Source organism: Hemiscyllium ocellatum, chromosome 9 (genome assembly GCF_020745735.1).
Source record: "Hemiscyllium ocellatum isolate sHemOce1 chromosome 9, sHemOce1.pat.X.cur, whole genome shotgun sequence".
Lineage (NCBI taxonomy): Eukaryota > Metazoa > Chordata > Chondrichthyes > Orectolobiformes > Hemiscylliidae > Hemiscyllium > Hemiscyllium ocellatum.
Window position 1 is genome coordinate 67,727,122 of NC_083409.1, and position 19,085 is coordinate 67,746,206.

General features: G+C 39.5%; 1 protein-coding gene across 2 annotated transcripts in view; it reads left to right on the top strand.

Annotated features, from left to right (window-relative positions):
• patj (PATJ crumbs cell polarity complex component) overlaps positions 1-19,085 on the top strand; it is a 384,258-nt gene that overhangs the window by 126,348 nt on the left and 238,825 nt on the right. For both annotated transcript variants that reach the window (XM_060830432.1, XM_060830434.1), the window contains 4 exons: positions 1,376-1,575; positions 7,011-7,130; positions 12,518-12,589; positions 16,441-16,618. In XM_060830432.1, coding sequence (XP_060686415.1) covers positions 1,376-1,575; positions 7,011-7,130; positions 12,518-12,589; positions 16,441-16,618 — 570 coding nt within the window. The remainder of the gene's footprint in view (positions 1-1,375; positions 1,576-7,010; positions 7,131-12,517; positions 12,590-16,440; positions 16,619-19,085) is intronic.

A 19,085-nucleotide genomic window follows, 5' to 3' on the forward strand; every position in this document is an offset into this window, starting at 1 on the left:
TTATTAGGAGAATATGACATTCCCTCTCAATTCTTCAAAGATGTTTCTGTATGTCTGAATTATGGCTGAACTTTCTGTATTGGTATATGCACTCAATACCCATGACATTTGAAAATTTAAGAGTCAGGGTGAGAGTGATAATTGTTAATTTGATGCAATTTTGTTTTTGAGTAGCTTCTCATTCATTCACCAGAATTCTCCTCAGTATTATTTGATGTCTTTGTATTGAGGCCACTAGCCATTGAAAGGTTAAGTATCTGCCAATAGTAATTAATGCTATAAGTGAAGGTTTCAAAAATAGAGAAGGGGGACACGGGGTGAGTTTGGGGGACACGGGGCTAAGTGTTACTTGTCTTTCATGCCTTAATGGCATTTCATTCACTTAACTGCTGAAAAAATAAAATGTGTGGAAAGGTGTAATCTACTGTAATGGATTCAATAATGCACAAATGATCACTAGTAAAAACATAATTACTCAATGTTCAATGAATCCTCTAAGAACTTTGTAATAGTTTCTGTTTGTTCCATTGTATGGTGCTAACATTTAGTGCTGAAATTATTGATTATTTAATTATAATTCTTAAGTTTTAAAAAGAAACATTTGCAATAGGGAATTTCATTGGCACATGTGATATGAAAGAAAAACTGAAATTCAATTGAGTACCTGTGATTTTAAAAAGTCAGCTGCTTGTCAGTTAACACTGTTGTGATTTCTTTTTACTGACAACCAAGTTTAGCAAGTGAAGAAATTATTTTATAGAATAATTTTCCATTCTTATTAATTTCTGTTAATTATTTCCATTCTGGCAATCACTCACTTGCTTGTTTAATCAGCTGTGGTTTAAGGAGAAGGGCAACAAATTGTGACGAGCAGCATCCACCAGGAGTGTTGTAGAACTGGGAAGATCCTTCTTGCACCTTCTGATTAGATTGTACCACATTGGTTGAAGCAGAAAATATCACTCCCAATATCTGTAAAACTTAATTTAATCTAGTTTCTTCTCCTACTATTGTAGAAACCTGGAAATTGGATTTTCATGCCCAAGATTATTTAAATTTTGGCTGTCACTCATTTATTTGAAATGGAAAATTAATAAAATAATACACATTACAAAATTTAAGCTCCTGTCTCTTTGTTTACTTCCATTTGCTTGTGCAGAATGATCTTTTCACTGCCATGCGCAAGTCCTTCTATTAAATACTGATACATTATTTTCTACATCTGACATAAAGTTGGTGGTTTGGAGCCACAGGGCTTCTGCTGATTCTTCCTGTATGTATTTGCACTTAGAACATATGGAATGGAATGTGGTTATCTGCCATTGTGTTACTCTGTTAATTCACAACTAAATATCCTTATGTTGAATTGTATTACCTAGGCTTGACTGTAAAAAGTGATCCCAAAGGACCTGGGGCAGTTATCAAGAGTATTGATAGTGAAGGAGCTGCTGGAAAAGATGGAGAGCTTCAGGAAGGAGATTATATTGTTGCAGTGAACAAGGAATCCATAAATGATCTAAATTCTGCTCAGATGCATTTTGTCCTTGCCAATTCAGTCTTAACTGAAGAAACTATGTGAGTATTTCTTGTAGTTGTCTCTCAAAACCTTCAATTTGCTGTTTTTAATATAATGCTGCATCTTAAGTCAGTCACCCAACAATGTAATGTAATTGAAATTTGTAACAACTTGGAGGCTCAGTCTATGTTGGGAAGGTTAAGTTTGTACCTGGGCAGCTCACGAAATTTAATTTCAATTTTTAAAAGTTTTTCAATGTAAAGCTTATGACACTAAAGCGATCATCAATTATTGTTTAAGAAAAAAATCTAGTTCACTTATGTCCCTTAGAGAAGGAACTCTGCAGTCTTTTTCTAGTCCACCCCATATATGATTCCAAAGCCCTCAATAATGCCATTGACCTTTAATTGTCCTGATATGGTTCAGTGTGCCACTCAGTTTGAAGGCAATTCAGGACAGGCAGCAAATGCTGTCCTTGCTAGTGACACACTCATCCTATGAAAGAATAAATAAAAAAAATAAATTACTGTTACAAACTTGGACAATTTGCCTAACTTTAAGAGTTTCGATTGTAATTAAAGATTTTTGTCAATATTCCAATCATGAAGAAATGATTCTAAGACAATTCATATATCTCTGTTTTGTGACACATTTAGAACCCAGAGCAAACAGCATGCTGCATCAGCTTGTGGGATAGAAAGGACTGATTAAAATATTGTAACAAAATTTCAGCATATGCACTTTTATTTGTCAGCAATTTTTCATTATCCTTGAATTAGGTTCAATTCTTTATTAATGTTTATGATAGAGAATGAAAGTTTGTGGACTGCTGAGAAGTTCGCTTTTTGAGGAAGTTTTACTGCTGGAGTTAGAAGGTAGTTTATAAGTAATGATGAAATCTTTTTCATTATTGTGAATTAATCTTGATTTTCCTCTCCCTGATAAATGAAAATCAATCTGCGAGTGTTCAGCTCTGCTCATGGTAGTTAATACCAGAATCGCGCAGCAGGTCAGGCAGCATCCAAGGAACAGAAGAATCGACGTTTCGGGCATAAGCCCTTCATCAGGAATGAGGAAAGTGTGTCCAGCAGGCTAAGATAAAAGGTAGGGAGGAGGGACTTAGGGGAGGGGCGATGGAGATGTGATAGGTGGAAGGAGGTCAAGGTGAGGGTGATAGGCCAGAGTGGGGTGGGGGCGGAGAGGTCAGGAAGAAGATTGCAGGTTAGGAAGGCGGTGCTGAGTTCTTGGGATTCGACTGAGACAAGGTGGGGGGAGGGGAAATGAGGAAACTGGAGAAATCTGAGTTCATCCCTTGTGGTTGGAGGGTTCCCAGGCGGAAGATGAGGCGCTCTTCTTCCAACCGTCGTGTTGTTATGGTCTGGCGATGGAGGAGTCCAAGGACCTGCATGTCCTTGGTGGAGTGGGAGGGAGAGTTAAAGTGTTGAGCCACGGGGTGGTTGGGTTGGTTGGTCCGGGTGTCCCAGAGGTGTTCTCTGAAACGTTCCGCAAGTAGGCGGCCTGTCTTCCCCCATATAGAGGAGGCCACATCGGGTGCAGCGGATGCAATAGATGATGTGTGTGGAGGTGCAGGTGAATTTGTGGCGGATATGGAAGGATCCCTTGGGGCCTTGGAGAGAAGTAAGGGAGGAGGTGTGGGCGCAAGTTTTGCATTTCTTGCGGTTGCAGGGGAAGGTGCCGGGAGTGGAGGTTGGGTTGGTGGGGGGTGTGGACCTGACGAGGGAGTCACTGAGGGAGTGGTCTTTTCGGAACGCTGATAGGGGAGGGGACTGACTCCCACAGCTACCTAGACTACACCTCCTCCCACCCTGCCTCCTCCCACTTCCTCCAAACTAAAGGAGTTGCCATGGGCACCCGCATGGGCCCCAGCTATGCCTGTCTCTTCGTAGGATATGTGAAACAGTCCATCTTCCGCAACTACACTGGCACCACCCCCACCTTTTCCTCCGCTACATCGATGACTGTATCGGTGCTGCCTCGTGTCCCATGAGGAGGTTGAACAGTTCATCCACTTTACCAGCACCTTCCACCCCGACCTCAAATTCACCTGGACCGTCTCAGACTCCCCCATCCCCTTCCTAGACCTATCCATTTCTATCTCGGGCGACCGAATCAACACAGATATCTACTATAAACCGACTGACTCCCACAGCTACCTAGACTACACCTCCTCCCACCCTGCCCCCTGTAAAAACACCATCCCATATTCCCAATTCCTTCGTCTCCGCCGCATCTGCTCCCAGGAGGACCAGTCACAATACCATACAGCCCAGATGGCCTCCTTCTTCAAGGACCGCAGACTCCCCCAGACGTGATCGACGATGCCCTCCACCGCATCTCCTCCACTTCCCGCTCCTCCGCTCTTGAGCCCCGCCCCTCCAACCGCCACCAGAACAGAACCCCACTGGTTCTCACCTACCAACCCACCAACCTCCATACACAGCGTATTATCCGCCGTCATTTCCGCCACCTCCAAACGGACCCCACCACCAGGGATATATTTCCCTCCCCTCCCCTATCAGCATTCCGAAAAGACCACTCCCTCAGTGACTCCCTCGTCAGGTCCACACCCCCCACCAACCCAACCTCCACTCCCGGCACCTTCCCCTGCAACCGCAAGAAATGCAAAACTTGCGCCCACACCTCCTCCCTTACTTCTCTCCAAGGCCCCAAGGGATCCTTCCATATCCGCCACAAATTCACCTGCACCTCCACACACATCATCTATTGCATCCGCTGCACCCGATGTGGCCTCCTCTATATGGGGGAAGACAGGCCGCCTACTTGCGGAACGTTTCAGAGAACACCTCTGGGACACCCGGACCAACCAACCCAACCACCCCGTGGCTCAACACTTTAACTCTCCCTCCCACTCCACCAAGGACATGCAGGTCCTTGGACTCCTCCATCGCCAGACCATAACAACACGACGGTTGGAAGAAGAGCGCCTCATCTTCCGCCTGGGAACCCTCCAACCACAAGGGATGAACTCAGATTTCTCCAGTTTCCTCATTTCCCCTCCCCCCACCTTGTCTCAGTCGAATCCCAAGAACTCAGCACCGCCTTCCTAACCTGCAATCTTCTTCCTGACCTCTCCGCCCCCACCCCACTCTGGCCTATCACCCTCACCTTGACCTCCTTCCACTTATCACATCTCCATCGCCCCTCTCCCAAGTCCCTCCTCCCTACGTTTCATCTTAGTCTGCTGGACACACTTTCCTCATTCCTGATGAAGGGCTTATGCCCGAAACGTCGATTCTTCTGTTCCTTGGATGCTGCCTGACCTGCTGCGCTTTTCCAGCAACACATTTTCAGGTCTGATCTCCAGCATCTGCAGACCTCACTTTCTCCTCAAAGATTGATACCAGAATCCTCAACATGAAAGACAAAGATTATTCATGAGAAACATTAATTAGAATTATGAAGAATCTAGTGTTTGAATAAAGCTGCTGGTCAATGCTATTGAAAATATTTTGAGATCTGACCAGTGCTTCAAACAACGACTTTTTTTTTGAACAGTTTCATTTACATTGAAACTGTCCCAAGCTACTTTCCAAGAAGGTGAACATTGACGAGTGGATGTCAAGCCGAAGTTAGATATTGTCTTTGTATTCTGGTATAATGAGCAGTTTTATCACAGGAGAGGAAGCTCTCGCAGTACTTCACATAGTCCACTCAGATGTGAGGGTAAATGGGTAAATCAATTGTGTATTATAGAATCCTTACAGTGTGGAGGCAGACGCCTTTGAAGAACACTCAGACCTATCTCCGTAACACTCTGTTTCTCATGGCTAACCCACCTTGCCTGCACGTTCCTGGACACAATGGGCAATTTGGCATGGTCAGTCCACCTAATCTGCACATATATCAAAAGTTTCAGATATATGGACGGTGGGAGGAAACCAGAGCACCAGGAGGAAGCCCACGCAGATAGGGGGAGAATGTACAAACTCTGCACAGTCAGCTGAGGCTGGAATTGAACCCGGATCCCTGATGCTCTGAGGCAGCAGTGCTAACCACTGAGCCACAGTGCCACCAAATTCTACCATGGTAGGATTTGAATCCAAGTCGGCATCCAAGGAGTAGGAAATTCGACGTTTCGGGCATAAACCCTTCATCAGGAATGAGGAGAGGGTGGCAGGCAGGTTAAGATAAAAGGTAGGGAGGAGGGACTTGGGGGAGGGGCGATGGAGATGTGATAGGTGGAAGGCAGAGGAGATGACCTGGGGGGTGCAGTGAGAGAGAGACTCACTGAAATCCTTGTAGAGGGAGGAAGAGAGCTTCTTCAAGGAAGGCATCCTTGCAAGAGGATTCGCAGAAGGTTAAGATCTTCGGGTAAAAAATGAGGTCTGCAGATGCTGGAGATCACAGTTGACTCAACTGTGATCTCCAGCATCTGCAGACCTCATTTTTTACCCTTTGAATCCAAGTCCCCAAACATTATCTGGATTAGTAATTTCGTGCAAATACCACAAGGCCACCACCTCCCCATTCATATCCACAAAGTTAACATCCATTGGACTTTTAGGAGCAATGGTAAGGGGGTAGTATTAGAGGAACTAATCAGGATGAGAGAGCATGCTGGTTTTAATGGGGATTACAGGCATACTTTTATTGAGCAGATCAGTGTAGCTGCAATGATGTAATTGTGTGCTGAGGGAGAAAAGCTAAGTAGTTGGGATTGTGAAAGGCAGTTTCAGATACCAACATTTAGTGACGATTCAAAGATTGTTGTATATGGCCACTTTCCAAATGAGGTCTGGTCACTTCTTGACATAAACCATAAGGTGGCCAAACTGGGAAAATACTTTATCACCTTATCATACACTTGTCGCTTCACCCATTCACTTGAAAAGGCTTTTGTCGTGAACGCGTGAAGCAATATGTGAATTGGTGGTGAGGTCATCCAATTCGATCAGTAACCTTAAATAATTATGTAATTTAATACAAGTACTTGAGTTTCTTTGATCATTCCCTCTGTAAACTGCTGTGCCCATTTCCCATTCGTCTCTTAAGGCTTTTTCTCAGTTCATCACTTTGACAAACTTGGTTAATATTTCCTGCAATGGTTCAGCATAATTTTTTTGTCAGATTACTGCTCAGTTAAATATCCTGGATTAAAAATGCATGTTGATGTAGATATTGATAAGCATGATATTCTTTGTCTTGCTCCTTGGCCTTAGATAGCAACACATCCTCATTTCACCGTGCATGTATGTGTTGAAAAATTGTTGAGTTGGATAAATGTTAGATGTCTTTACATGAGAAAAGTAAGTGCCCAGTTAGACTTGTGATCAAATATATCAGCTTCTTGATTTGTAAGTATCACCTGCTTTCTGAATTCATTGTTTATTGGTGAAGAGGACTTTGTAGATACCACTATCTTATGCTGTATCTCATATCTCAGTCATGTAAGACTTCTAATCTATTGTTTAAAAAGTACAACTTTCTCTCTTTTGGTGAATGGGGAATTTAGGATTACTTATGTGCCTGCAAAAGATATGGATCATTATAAAAGGAGCTCTGCATCGAAACAATCTCGAACCCTTAATGCTACACTATTAGCAACAGAAGCCAGGCTGAAACCTACTGTCAGGTATTTAAATTAATTATATTCTTGGTATTGAAGGATAGAAATTTTTTAATAATGCTTTTGGACTGAAATGTTACATCAAGATGTCTTGATTGGAATTCAACTCAGTACCTTGACCATTATTTCTACCTTAATCAATATCACAAAAAAGGCAGATAATCTGGTCATTATCACATTGTTTATGGCTGTCTGAAGTGCACATACTGTGCCGACTGCTACCTTTCCTGGAACATTGCATCAATGAATGTGTTTTAATTTAAAAAGTGTTTCAAAAAGGTTCTAAAATGCTTAAGAGACATCTGATGGTCTTGAAAAGTACTGTATATATGTGTGTGTGTGTAAATATATATAGTATATTCTAGGATCTGAAAAACAAATAATTATTAACATATTGTCGATGAACATTTAATTTCAAAATACTAACAATACAAGTAAGGATGTTACTGGTTGCAGAAATTTTTTGAAACTTTATTTTAAAATGTGAAATATTTTGTTTCATTTTTAAGTCTTACAGGTAATACTTATGAAGTTGTGTCATGTATATCAATGTGGTATTTAGAGGAAGACAGCTTTATGACTTAAATGCAAATATTTGTACAGACTTCAGTTTAGAGTGAACATAGGGTTTGGGCATTAATAATGAAATGTAGTTTCCTAAGATTGGGTGCCTGGTAGTTGTTCCACCTTTCTATGTACATCATCATTTGTACTACCTATTGTAGTTCAGGTAGCAATATTAAGGAAGTATGACGGTTTGTATTTTTATGGAGTAGGTATAAGCAATGCACTATGTAACTTTGATGTTTTCTGGATAAAGTATAATATTGATTTTTAAAGTTAGTGTATTATTACAATTGTTCAACATCTGAATAGTAATATTTGCATAAATTACAGATACTCCAAATTACCTGTGGAGAAATATTAAACATAAATCTTTACTGTGAATCATAATTTATAATTTACATATCAAAGTGCATATGCAAAAAAACATTGTGACCAGCTTTGAGTTTATACTGTAATGGAATAAATTGCAGCAGTTTAAGTGGCTATTATGTGTACTACCGATGTGTTGCCTTGAGCTCTTGATAGCTACTATGCAAAAGCTTTTAACAATGGTGTACATTGATTACCAGTTGAAAGATCAGGTTAGATCAGTATTTTATTTAGAGCCTGGGTGCCATATTTCATTGCATTGATGCATACATGTTTATCATAATTATTATTTTGTTTATAACTTATTTTTTTCAAATTATTCGAGATAATTTTCAAATTCACTAGCTGCAGAAAAAAAAGATATTACTGAGGTGGAATTCCCAAAAACATTTTAAATATATGAGTGACTGATCTAATGAAACATTACTGTTGTTAGTTAACATAGTTATTTACAAGAGGTCACATTATCAAGCAATTAATCTGGGGCAGAATTCTTACATTTGTGTTTCTATTGGTTCATAATTTTCTTTTGTGCAGTTGAAGAATATAATCGTAAGCTGTTCATTCTAAGTCTTCAGAAGCGATGCAAAAGTACTTTAAGAAAAATTGAAAGCTGTGGTTTAAATGATGCATTCATGGAAATCCTCTGCCTAATCCCTGACACCTCCCGAGTTAGCTTTCAAAAGGCAGAAGAACAAGAGAGGACGTTTTAGCTCCTCAAAATGTCTCTTCTATTCATATCTACGATCTATATGATCTATATCTTCAATTCGATTTACTGGCTTTTGCTCATATGCTTGTTAGCAAGCACAATGTATTTCAATCTCAAGTGCTTCCAAAGGCTTCAGGCCTGCAATTGTGAATTAGTTGTATTGCTGAGTAAATCTTGATCACATAATCTTCTAAGAGCATTTTCCAAATGAAATATAGTAGACTAATGAACTATAACAGACAATACTGAAAATACACTGCAGAATTGGCAGCACCTAAAAAGAGAGAAAACAATGAGTTTGTGTTCCAGCTGATTTTGATGAACATAACCATATAATTCACTTCACTGACTAAACTCCATTGATTTTTTTTGTCAGTTTGCTTTTTGTTTCACAATCAACATGCACTTATTTTAGGCTTTGATTTGAAGCATGGGTTGCACCTTCAATGTTCGACATTGTCATACATTTTGCACAGTTACAGTTGCCAAAGCCACTGAGCTGCTCTGCCCCTGTAGTTCAGCTTGTGAGCAGTTAAATCACTTGTGATGAGTAGTTCTTTTTATTCCTATTTTATTCATAGAAATATGGAATTCATTGCAAAACTGAGTTCCTTCACACAGATTCTGACAAATATTTAGTGACTCATGAAGCATATTGTCATAGGGAGAGTGAGAAGCCAGAAGTTGTTGCATTAATTGGTAGGAACAACATAATTAAGGAAAGGGTTAAGATTTTGCAAAGTGACTATAAGAGGCTAGGGAGAAAGTTAGAGCAAAGAACCTCAAAAGTAGTAACCTCAGGTTTGTTAACATTGGAGCTCCAAGTTCTAATGAGAAAAGGAATAAAAGAATAGGGCAGATAAAACAATGGCTGAAGAAGTGGATCAATGTGCAGGGATTCAGATTCTTGGATCATTGGGATCTCTTCTGGGTTGGGAAAGGGATTGGTTTCACCTGATCGGGAAAGGGACTAATATCCTGGTGGGAAAATTTATTCATTTTATTTCAGGAGTCTGTAAACAATTGGGGGTGGGGGGGTGGGGGGTGGGAAATGAAAGCAGTGAAAATAGAAAGACAAGTAAGAATGTTTCTGAATCAGAAAAGAGCAAGTTAATTAGAAAAGAAAGACAAGAGCAAGTCAGATCACAAGCTAATTCCGAAGAATTAAATTGCATTTATTTCAATGCAGAGGGCCTTATAAGTAAGGCTGATGAACTTAAACTTTGCTGATGGAAGGACAGGACTGGGAACTCAATGTTCCTGCCTTTAGATGCAATAGGAAGGACAGAAAAGGAGCCAAGAGAGGAGGGATGAGTGATGTTTTTGATTAAGGAAAACATTACTAATGTAATTAGAATGGATATTTCTGAGGGATCGTCCAGAAAAAATATATATGCATTGAAATTGGAAATAAGAAAAGGATGATCACCTTGATGGCATTGTACTACAATGCCCCCCAATAGTCAGAGGGAAATTGAGGGGCAAATATGTAGAGATCTCAAATATATGTAAGAATAGTAAGGATATAGTAGCAAGGGATTTTAATTTTCCAAACATTGATTGGAACTGTTATAGTGTTGAAGGTTTGAATGGTGTGGAATTTGTTCAATATGTTCAAGAATTTTGTTAATATCAACATCTAAAACTTTGCTTTCTCTTGGGAAATAAGACAGGGCAAGTGACTGAAGTGTTAGTAAGGGAACAGTTTAGGACTAGTGTTCATTATTCTGTTGGTTTTAAAGTAGTTATGGAAAAGGATAAACCTTCTTAATTGGAGTAAGGCAAGTTTTAATGATATGAGAGAAGAACTTTCAGAAGTTGATTGGAGTAGACTGCTGGACAATTGATAAGTGGAAGGTTTTCAAAAGTGTGATATTGAGAGTTGAGAGAAGTTATGTTCTTGTTAGAGTGAAAGGTAAGACTGATAAGATTGGGGAACAATTGATGAATAAAGATATTGAGGTTTCAGACAAGAATGAAAACAATCATATATTAGATATAGACAACTGGGATCAGATAAATCTCTTGAAGTGTATAAGGAATGCATATAAGGAAGGGCATTCTTAAGGAGGAAATCGGGAAGGTAAAGAAGGGATATAAGTTAGCATTGATAGATAAGGTTAAGGATAATCCAAAGAGATTCTACAAGTACATTAAGAGCAAAGGAGCAACTGAAGATTGGCTATTATTGTGCCTTTGTTTGAGAAAGGTTGTAAGGAGAAGCCTGGGAACTATAAACATGTGAATCTGACATCACTGATGGGTAAGTTGTTGGAGGTGATTCTGAAAGATAGGATTTACGTGCATTTGAAGAGGCAAGGACTGATTAGGAATAGTCAGTATGGTTTGTGTGAGAGAAATTGTGGTATGCAAATTTGATTGAATTTTTTTGTGAAGTAACCACAAAGATTGATGAGGGCAGAGAGGTCGGCTTTATTTACTTGGACTTTATTTTAAAGCCTTTGGATAAGGATCCACAAGATAGATTAATTAGTCAAGTTAGGTTATACGGGATTCAAGATGAGCTTGCTAATTGAATGCAAAATTGGCTTGTCAGTGGGAGACAGAGAGTGGTGGTGAAGGGTTGTTTTTCAGACTGGAGGCTTGTCGTCCCTTGTTCCACAGGGATCGGAACTGGATTCACTTTTGTTTGTCATTTCTATGATTGATTTGGATGAGAATATAGGAGGAATGGTGAATAAGTTTGCAGATAACACCAAAATTGGTGGGAAAGTGGAAAGTGAAGAAAGTTATCTAAAATTTTAAAGAAATCTTAATCAATTAGGTCAATGGGCTGATGAGTGGCAGGTGGAGTTTAATTTGGATAAATGTGAGGTTTGCATTTTGGCATAACAAACAAGGGCAGGACTTAAATAATTAATAGTGGTGCCTTGGGTAGTGCTGTAGAACAGGGAAACCTAGGGGTTCAGGTATATAATTTTTTGAGATTTGTGGCACAGGTAGAGAGGGCAGTTAAGGCATTTAGCATGCTTACCTTCATTATTCAGGCGTTTTGAATGTAAGAGTTGGGACGTCATGTTGAATTTTAATAGGACGCTGGTGAGGCCTTTCCTGCAGTATTAAATGCAATTCTGGTTGCCCTGTTATAGGAAGGATATTATTAAGCTGGAGGGGGTTCAGATAAGATTTACCAGGATGTTGCTGGGAATGGAGGGTTTGAGTTATAAAAGATAGGCTGTGTAGGCTGGGACTTCTTTTCACTGGAGCATAGGTGACCTTGTACAAGTTTATAAAATCATGAGGGGCAAGGATAAGGTAAGTAGCAAAGGTCTTTTCCCTCAACTGGTGGTGTTCAAAACTAGCGGGGCATATTTTTAAGGTGAGAGGAGAAAGATTTAAAAAGGACATGAGAGGCAACTTTTTTACACAATGTGATTAATGTATAGAATGAACTGTCAGAGGAAATGGTGGATGCAGGTTTAGTTACATTATTTAAAAGATATTTAGATAAATTTATGAATAGACATGTTTGGAAAGATGTGGGCCAAAGGCAGGCAGGTTTGATTAGTTTGGTTCGGGAACATGGTCGGTGTGGAGTAGTTAGACTGAATGGTCTGTTTTCACACTGTATGACTTTGAGTGTTTGATTTGATGAGTAACATTTAATATATTTAATATTTTGATTTTAATTTTGAAGTCATGTATCTATCGAAGTTCATTGTTGTAATTAAAGATTAATGTTGAAGAATTTTCCAATGTGACTTTACTCTTTTTTTTAAATCAGTGAATTGCCTGAAAGAGAGGAAGGCGAAGGAGAAGAAACCCCAGTAATGAGTCACTGGGAGGCACCACGATGGTAAGAGAGTGTCATGATATTTAACTTCTGTTCCCAATATAGTTCACCATCTTATCTTTCATGTTCGTGTTTTGTACTGCTGCACAACCACACTGCTGAGATAGTAGCTGATATGGCAGAGTTGCACAAAATACATCGAACATAAGATGTACATTTGTTGTTTGAATGTGATTTCAATTTTCAGAGATGTTATGAAAGCCATAACTGACCAAACATCTCTGATGAAATTAAAACCCACTTTAATTAAGAATAATTATGTCTTAGAATTGTGGACAATAATGCAAATTTGATATTTTTAACAGTGTTAAATTACTGCAGAAGTAAAGGAACTTAAATCAAGAAAATATAGTGGGTATTGGCTATATTTATGTTTTTTACCGGGCATATCATAAATATTGTGTACATGTGTTGAGTACAAAGAGACTGCGCCACGTGAATGGGCAGTCAGTCACTGGACAAATGGCATGTTTTTTGCATGCATCACTGTTTGAAAATTTGTCAATAATGGTATTCCCCTGATATCAATCATTGGAGTCATTGCCTGACAATATTTATTTTTCGGAGTCTGAGTAGGCTGGTGTGAATTTTTACATTTAATCTTTACTTTAAATGACTTCTTAACTGCAAATATATAGAAAATTGTAAACATGTTGCTCTTTTCTCTCTTACACTCGCTTATTTCTTTTGTATCAATTGCAATTAGCAGAGACAAAATAAAAGGAAGAAAGCCATGCGTTACATATTGGTTTTGTGATAACAGTAAACTTCTGGATGCCAGATTATTTATGTACAAATGAAAGAATAAAATATTAAAAATGGCATGGATAACAATTATTAATGTGTTGTAAAAATAAAGTATGTGGAAAGAAAGGAGTGGCAGGTGAAGTTTAATTTAGATAAATGTGAGGTGTGCATTTTGGAAAGGCAAATCAGGCCAGGACTTAGACACTTAATGGTAAGGTTTGTTCCTGAAGAAAGAGACATTGGAGTGTAGGTTCATAGTTCCTTTAAAGTGGTGTCGTAGGTAGAGAGGATAGTGAAGAAGGCATTTGGTATGCTTTCCTTCATTGGTCTGTGCATTGAGCAGAGGAGTTGGGAGGTCATGTTGCAGCTGTACAGGACATTGGTTAGGCCACTGTTGGAATACTGTATGCAGTTCTGCTCTCCCTTCTATAGGAAGGATATTGTGAAACTTGAAAGGGTTCAGAAAAGATTTACAAGGATGTGGCCAGGCTTGAGGTACAGAGAGAGACTTATAGACTGGGGTTATTTTCCCTGGAGGATCAGAGGCTGAGGGGTGACCTTACAGAAGTTTATAAAATCATGACAGGCATGAATAGGGTGAGTAGACAATGTCTTTTCCCTGGGGTGGGGGAGTCCAAAACTAGAGGGCATAGGTTTAAGGTGAGAGGGGAAAGATTTAAAAGGGAACTAAGGGGTGACTTTTTTGTGCAGATAGTTGTGCATGTATGGAATAAGTGGTGGAGTTTGGTATAATCACAACATTTAAAAGGCATCAGGGTGGGTATTTGAATAGGAAGGGTTAGAGGGATATGGGCAAATGCTGACAAATAGGACTAGATTAATTTAGGATATCTAGTTGCCATGTATGAGTTGGACTGAAGGGTCTATTTCTGTGCTAGATATTACAATGACTCTAAATAAATAAAAGAACATTATAATAAGATTTAATCCCATCTTAGCCTTTACATTTGTGAATGAAGTTAATACTGTAGAAGAAGACACAAGCTATTTTAATATCGCAATCAAACAAAATACTCTAGAATCTTAAAAAAAATCTCTGTATATTTTTGTTTGGAATGGTGAGTGGTCAGTCAATATTAATTATTAGATTAGATTAGATTACTTACAGTGTGGAAACAGGCCCTTCGGCCCAACTAGACCACACCGACCCTCCGAAGCGCAACCCACCCATACCCCTACCTTTACCCCTTCACTTAACACTATGGGCAATTTAGCATGGCCAGTTCACCTAATCTATGTTATGTTATGAGTGCTTGTTTTTTTTCAGAATTGAAAGACAATATTGTGAACTTTGTATAAAACAAAGCCTAAATTATTTATAATATTGTGGATATGTTTAAATCCAGATATTTATCAAAGGTTTTTTAAAAATTTCATTGCGCCTGCTTCCAACTCATTGCATATTATTTGTTCTAGTCAGAACTTTGCTAGTCTTCAGTAAGAAATAGTCATACAATGCTTTTGAATTCACCCTCAAAATTAAAGGAAGGTCCTCTCAAATACATGCATTCAAATGTGATTAGAGCTATACTGTCAGAGTTTTGTACATACTGAGAAAAGAATTTTGTAATCTTGCAGGCATGTGGAGCAAGGTTCACATTATTTGATTAAAGTTTAGATCAAGGGCAATTTTATTAAGTGTTGGAAGTTTTAAGTGATAATGTTATCTTGGCTACTGCTCCAATCTCCATCAGAGCAGTGGTAGTTCCCATGCATCTTACAAATGAGGGATCTGCAGTACTGCTCTTAGATTTTTGTGAAATGCTGGATGTGTCATTGGCCAGATCAATCTATTTCATTACATTAGCCAAGAATTGGTCCATTGTTAATACAAGCATACTGCATTGTATTTGCAAAACACAACCGCTGCTTTTCTTTATTGCTTGCAGTTTCTGGAGTCACACTGTGTGACATTAAGTGACTAACTTTCTGAAGGATGTCACTTTCCTTTTCCATTCTTACATATTTTTGTTGATGTAATTTCTATTTAAAAACTGTGAAACTAACCCTGCACAGAATACTGGATCCAGAAAGATTTTTCATTTTTAAGAATGAAATCACAGACCAAGGGGTGGAATTTTACAAGGTTCTGTGAAGTATGGGCTTTGGTGAAGTGCAGCAGAACTGGTCAAGTAGGTGGCAAATAAGATCATCTGGGTCCATCTTTTATGCTTTTCACAACTGGGTGGCGAGATTCTTGCCAGGCAGCAAGTTACTAATTATTGGGGAACGATGCTTGTGAAATGCCTTGTTGATGACCCAATTCTCTTCATTAATATTTGAGTTCCAATCTTGCCAAACTTAGCCAACAATTAGACATCAGGAAAGCTTGAGATAGAAATCAGAGCAGGTACCCGGCAGATTCAGTTTGCTGTTTGCTCTGAATAAACTCCATGTTGGAAACCAGACTCCAACTTTTTGGAGCATGGGCACTGGTCACACACACCCCATGTTTAATCCAGGTGGCAACCTATCAGCAGGCTGGCATGGTCTGGTATTGTGCCCCCGCCCCCCCCCCCCCACTGCTTGTCATAGGGCAGGAGGAGGTCCTATGACGGCACCATACCATCCAGGATCTCCAGGAATCTGCCATGTCTCAGGCAAATATCAGGAACCGTGGAGAACAACTCCAAATTACGGGATGACTGGGTGCACATGGGCTTTTGATGAAGGCTTGGGAATAATGCCAGTGAAATCCAGGATATCCCTTGAATGACAGTGCATGGTAATCGAATACAAGAGGTGCCATGAGAATGGAAAGTAGTTAATGAGGCAGGTTTGATAAAGTATGATGAGAAAACCCACTGGGCCTCAGGAAGAAAATCACTTCAACAACTTAGCAAGACTCATGCTCAGCCAACAAAGTATAAGATTCAGCCCGGTGAGTTTTGAATTTGAAATAAAGCTACTCAAACAGAGAGGAAAAAGGTTCTTAGCTCTAAATAAGTAACTTAAGTTAATTGTAAATACAAACACATCTTGCAGAAAATTTATGGTTTGAATTTGGCAATATGAAGTACAAAATAGGCAAAAGTTTTCATTTGCCTCTACATCCTAAATTACAAGAATATTTAACTTTAACCTAGGGTTGAACTTTGGCGAGAACCAGGAGAGTCACTCGGAATCAGTATTGTTGGTGGCAATAAAGTAATAAAACGACTGAAAAATGGGGAGGAATTGAGAGGAATTTTTATTAAACATGTTTTGGAAGAGAGTCCAGCTGGAAGATCGAAAGCTCTGAAGACAGGGGACAAAATAATTGAGGTAAATAATTTTGTTTATGAATGAGTAATGTTAATGTTAATAAGAATGAGAGAACAAGTACAATGGTAACCACTCTAATAAATTGCTAATTGGAATGTCTTTATTGGTACACTAAACATTCTAATCTCCTGGTTGTGCCTGAGAACACTAAGAGAAACCCAAAGGATTCAGTCAAATTACTGTTGTCTAGAACTTCTGATCTGTGCTGGTATTCCTATTTCTGACCAAAATCAGAAGAAAAATTATCTTCTTGCCCCTCTATGAATTTTCAGGTATGTCTCTATGACTGTATAAATTCTGATGTAGGCCTTACCCCAACACTTGCAGTTCAGCATATCATTTGAGCAGTATCACAGTGATATTTTGTCAACGTTGTGCCCCCTTTTTACAGCAATACCTCCATTATTGCAGAATGGAAAAACAGTTAATAGGTCCCACTATCTCTTAGCATGGTAGGAAGCTAAAGGGTGTGAGCTTGGGGGTACGGTGATGGATAAGTTAGTGAGAGGATAACAGATGGCTAGTAAATGAATGAGGGTCAGGATGTATCAGGGTGTTTAGTGGTACAGTCAAGTGTTGGGTAGGGGGATATAGGGTGAGTGAGTGTTCTAAAGTTGTTGTGGCGGTGGGGGGGTGCGGGTTGTCAGTGTGGTTAATTGTGGTTTACTTTTGTCGTTATGCAAAAGACCCTATGAGAGGTTTCCAGATACTGGGTAACTCTTACTGGAAGTTTAAACTCCTGGACAATTACCTCATAGTCAGTGTGTCAGGACATCTGAGGGGTACCAACACATCCGTCCAGGCATATCTGGTCTCTGAGCATGTGGAGGCTGGAACCTTTGGGCCTGTGTATGTGGAAGATTGTATTTTGCTGCCTAAGCAACATTTTTAATTTTATCTTTGTTGTGAGATTTGAAAGATTTCAGAAAAGATTTACAAGGATGTTGCCAGGGTTGGAGGATTTGAGCTATAGGGCGAGGTTTAATAGGCTGGGACTGTTTTCCCTGGAGCATCGGAGGCTGAAGGGTGACCTTATGGAAGTTTATAAAATCATGAGGGGCATGGATAGGATAAATAGACAAAGTCTTTTCCCTGGGGTGGGCATGATTTCCCACGCACAAAACCATGTTGACTCTCCCTAATCAGTTCTTACCTTTCCAAATACATGTACATCATGTCCCTCAAGCTTCCCTCCAACAACTTGCCCACCACCGATCTCAGGCTCACTGGTCTATAGTTCCCTGGCTTGTCCTTACCACCCTTCTTAAACAGTGGCATCACGTTAGCCAACCTCCAGTCTTCCAGCACCTCACCTGTGACTTTCAATGGTACAAATATCTCAGCAAGAGACTCAGCAATCACTTCTCTAGCTTCCCACCGAGTTCTAGAGTATACCTGATCAGGTCCTGGGGACTTATCCACTTTTATGCATTTCAAAACATCCAGCACTTCCTCCTCTGTAATATGAACATTTTGCAAGATGTCACCATCTATTTTCCTACAGTCTATATCCCTACAATAATATTCATTGGCTGTCCTTTGTCTAACCTGCTTGTTACCTCCTCAAAGAATTCTAACAAATCTGTTAGGCATGACATCCCTTGCTGAAACCATGCTGTCTTTGCAGTATTTTACCAATACACTTCCAAGTGTTCGGAAATCTCATCCTTCACAATGGATTCCAAAATCTTACCAACGAATGAGGTCAGGCGAATCGACTTGCAATTTCCCGTCTTTTATCTTAATCCCTTTTTAAACAAGTGTATTTTAGTTATAATATGCTTTATACTGTTGGGAAATTGCTGAAGTACACCTTACATTTGCTTTTTAAAATTGACTGCCAATTCTTATGCCATATTGCCTGAGGTTTTCTCCAATAAAAATTGTGGGCTGGGTTTTACTAGGGGCCCTCCATGTGGAGGCAATGTAACATAGACTAGATGACATGCCCTCTGAGCTCCCTGCCGCAATAGATCGGGTAGGCAAATGTAAAAATGGCAGTGCACGTACTAACTTTAGGGTTGTTCATTTAAGACCGCGATGTGGAGTTTTTTTCTGCAAGTTAAGTAGCTTTGAAGTTCTACTCCCAAAAGATATTGGAAGCAGAAGTTTTGATTTTCTTTAAGGCAAAGGCAGATAGATTCTTGATAAGGAGGTGAAAGGTTATTGAGGGTAGGCAAGCAGGTTGAGTTGAGTTTGAAATTAGGTCAGCCATAATTTTATTGAACAGCAGACTGGACTCCTAATTTGTATGTTTTGATTGTGTATGCAAACAAACAATTGAAGGTAAATTAAGCTTGTTAGTGAATCTGTTGCCCTGAATGATGCACTGACTGCCCATGCCAAAATGTACGGGAAGACTTTTAATTTATAGTCAATATGAAGGAAGAGGGCACTTCATTTTGGGGGAGCCTCGCTTGCATTCAGGGCACCAACCCCTTCCTTCTACACTGCCTGCTCTACAAAA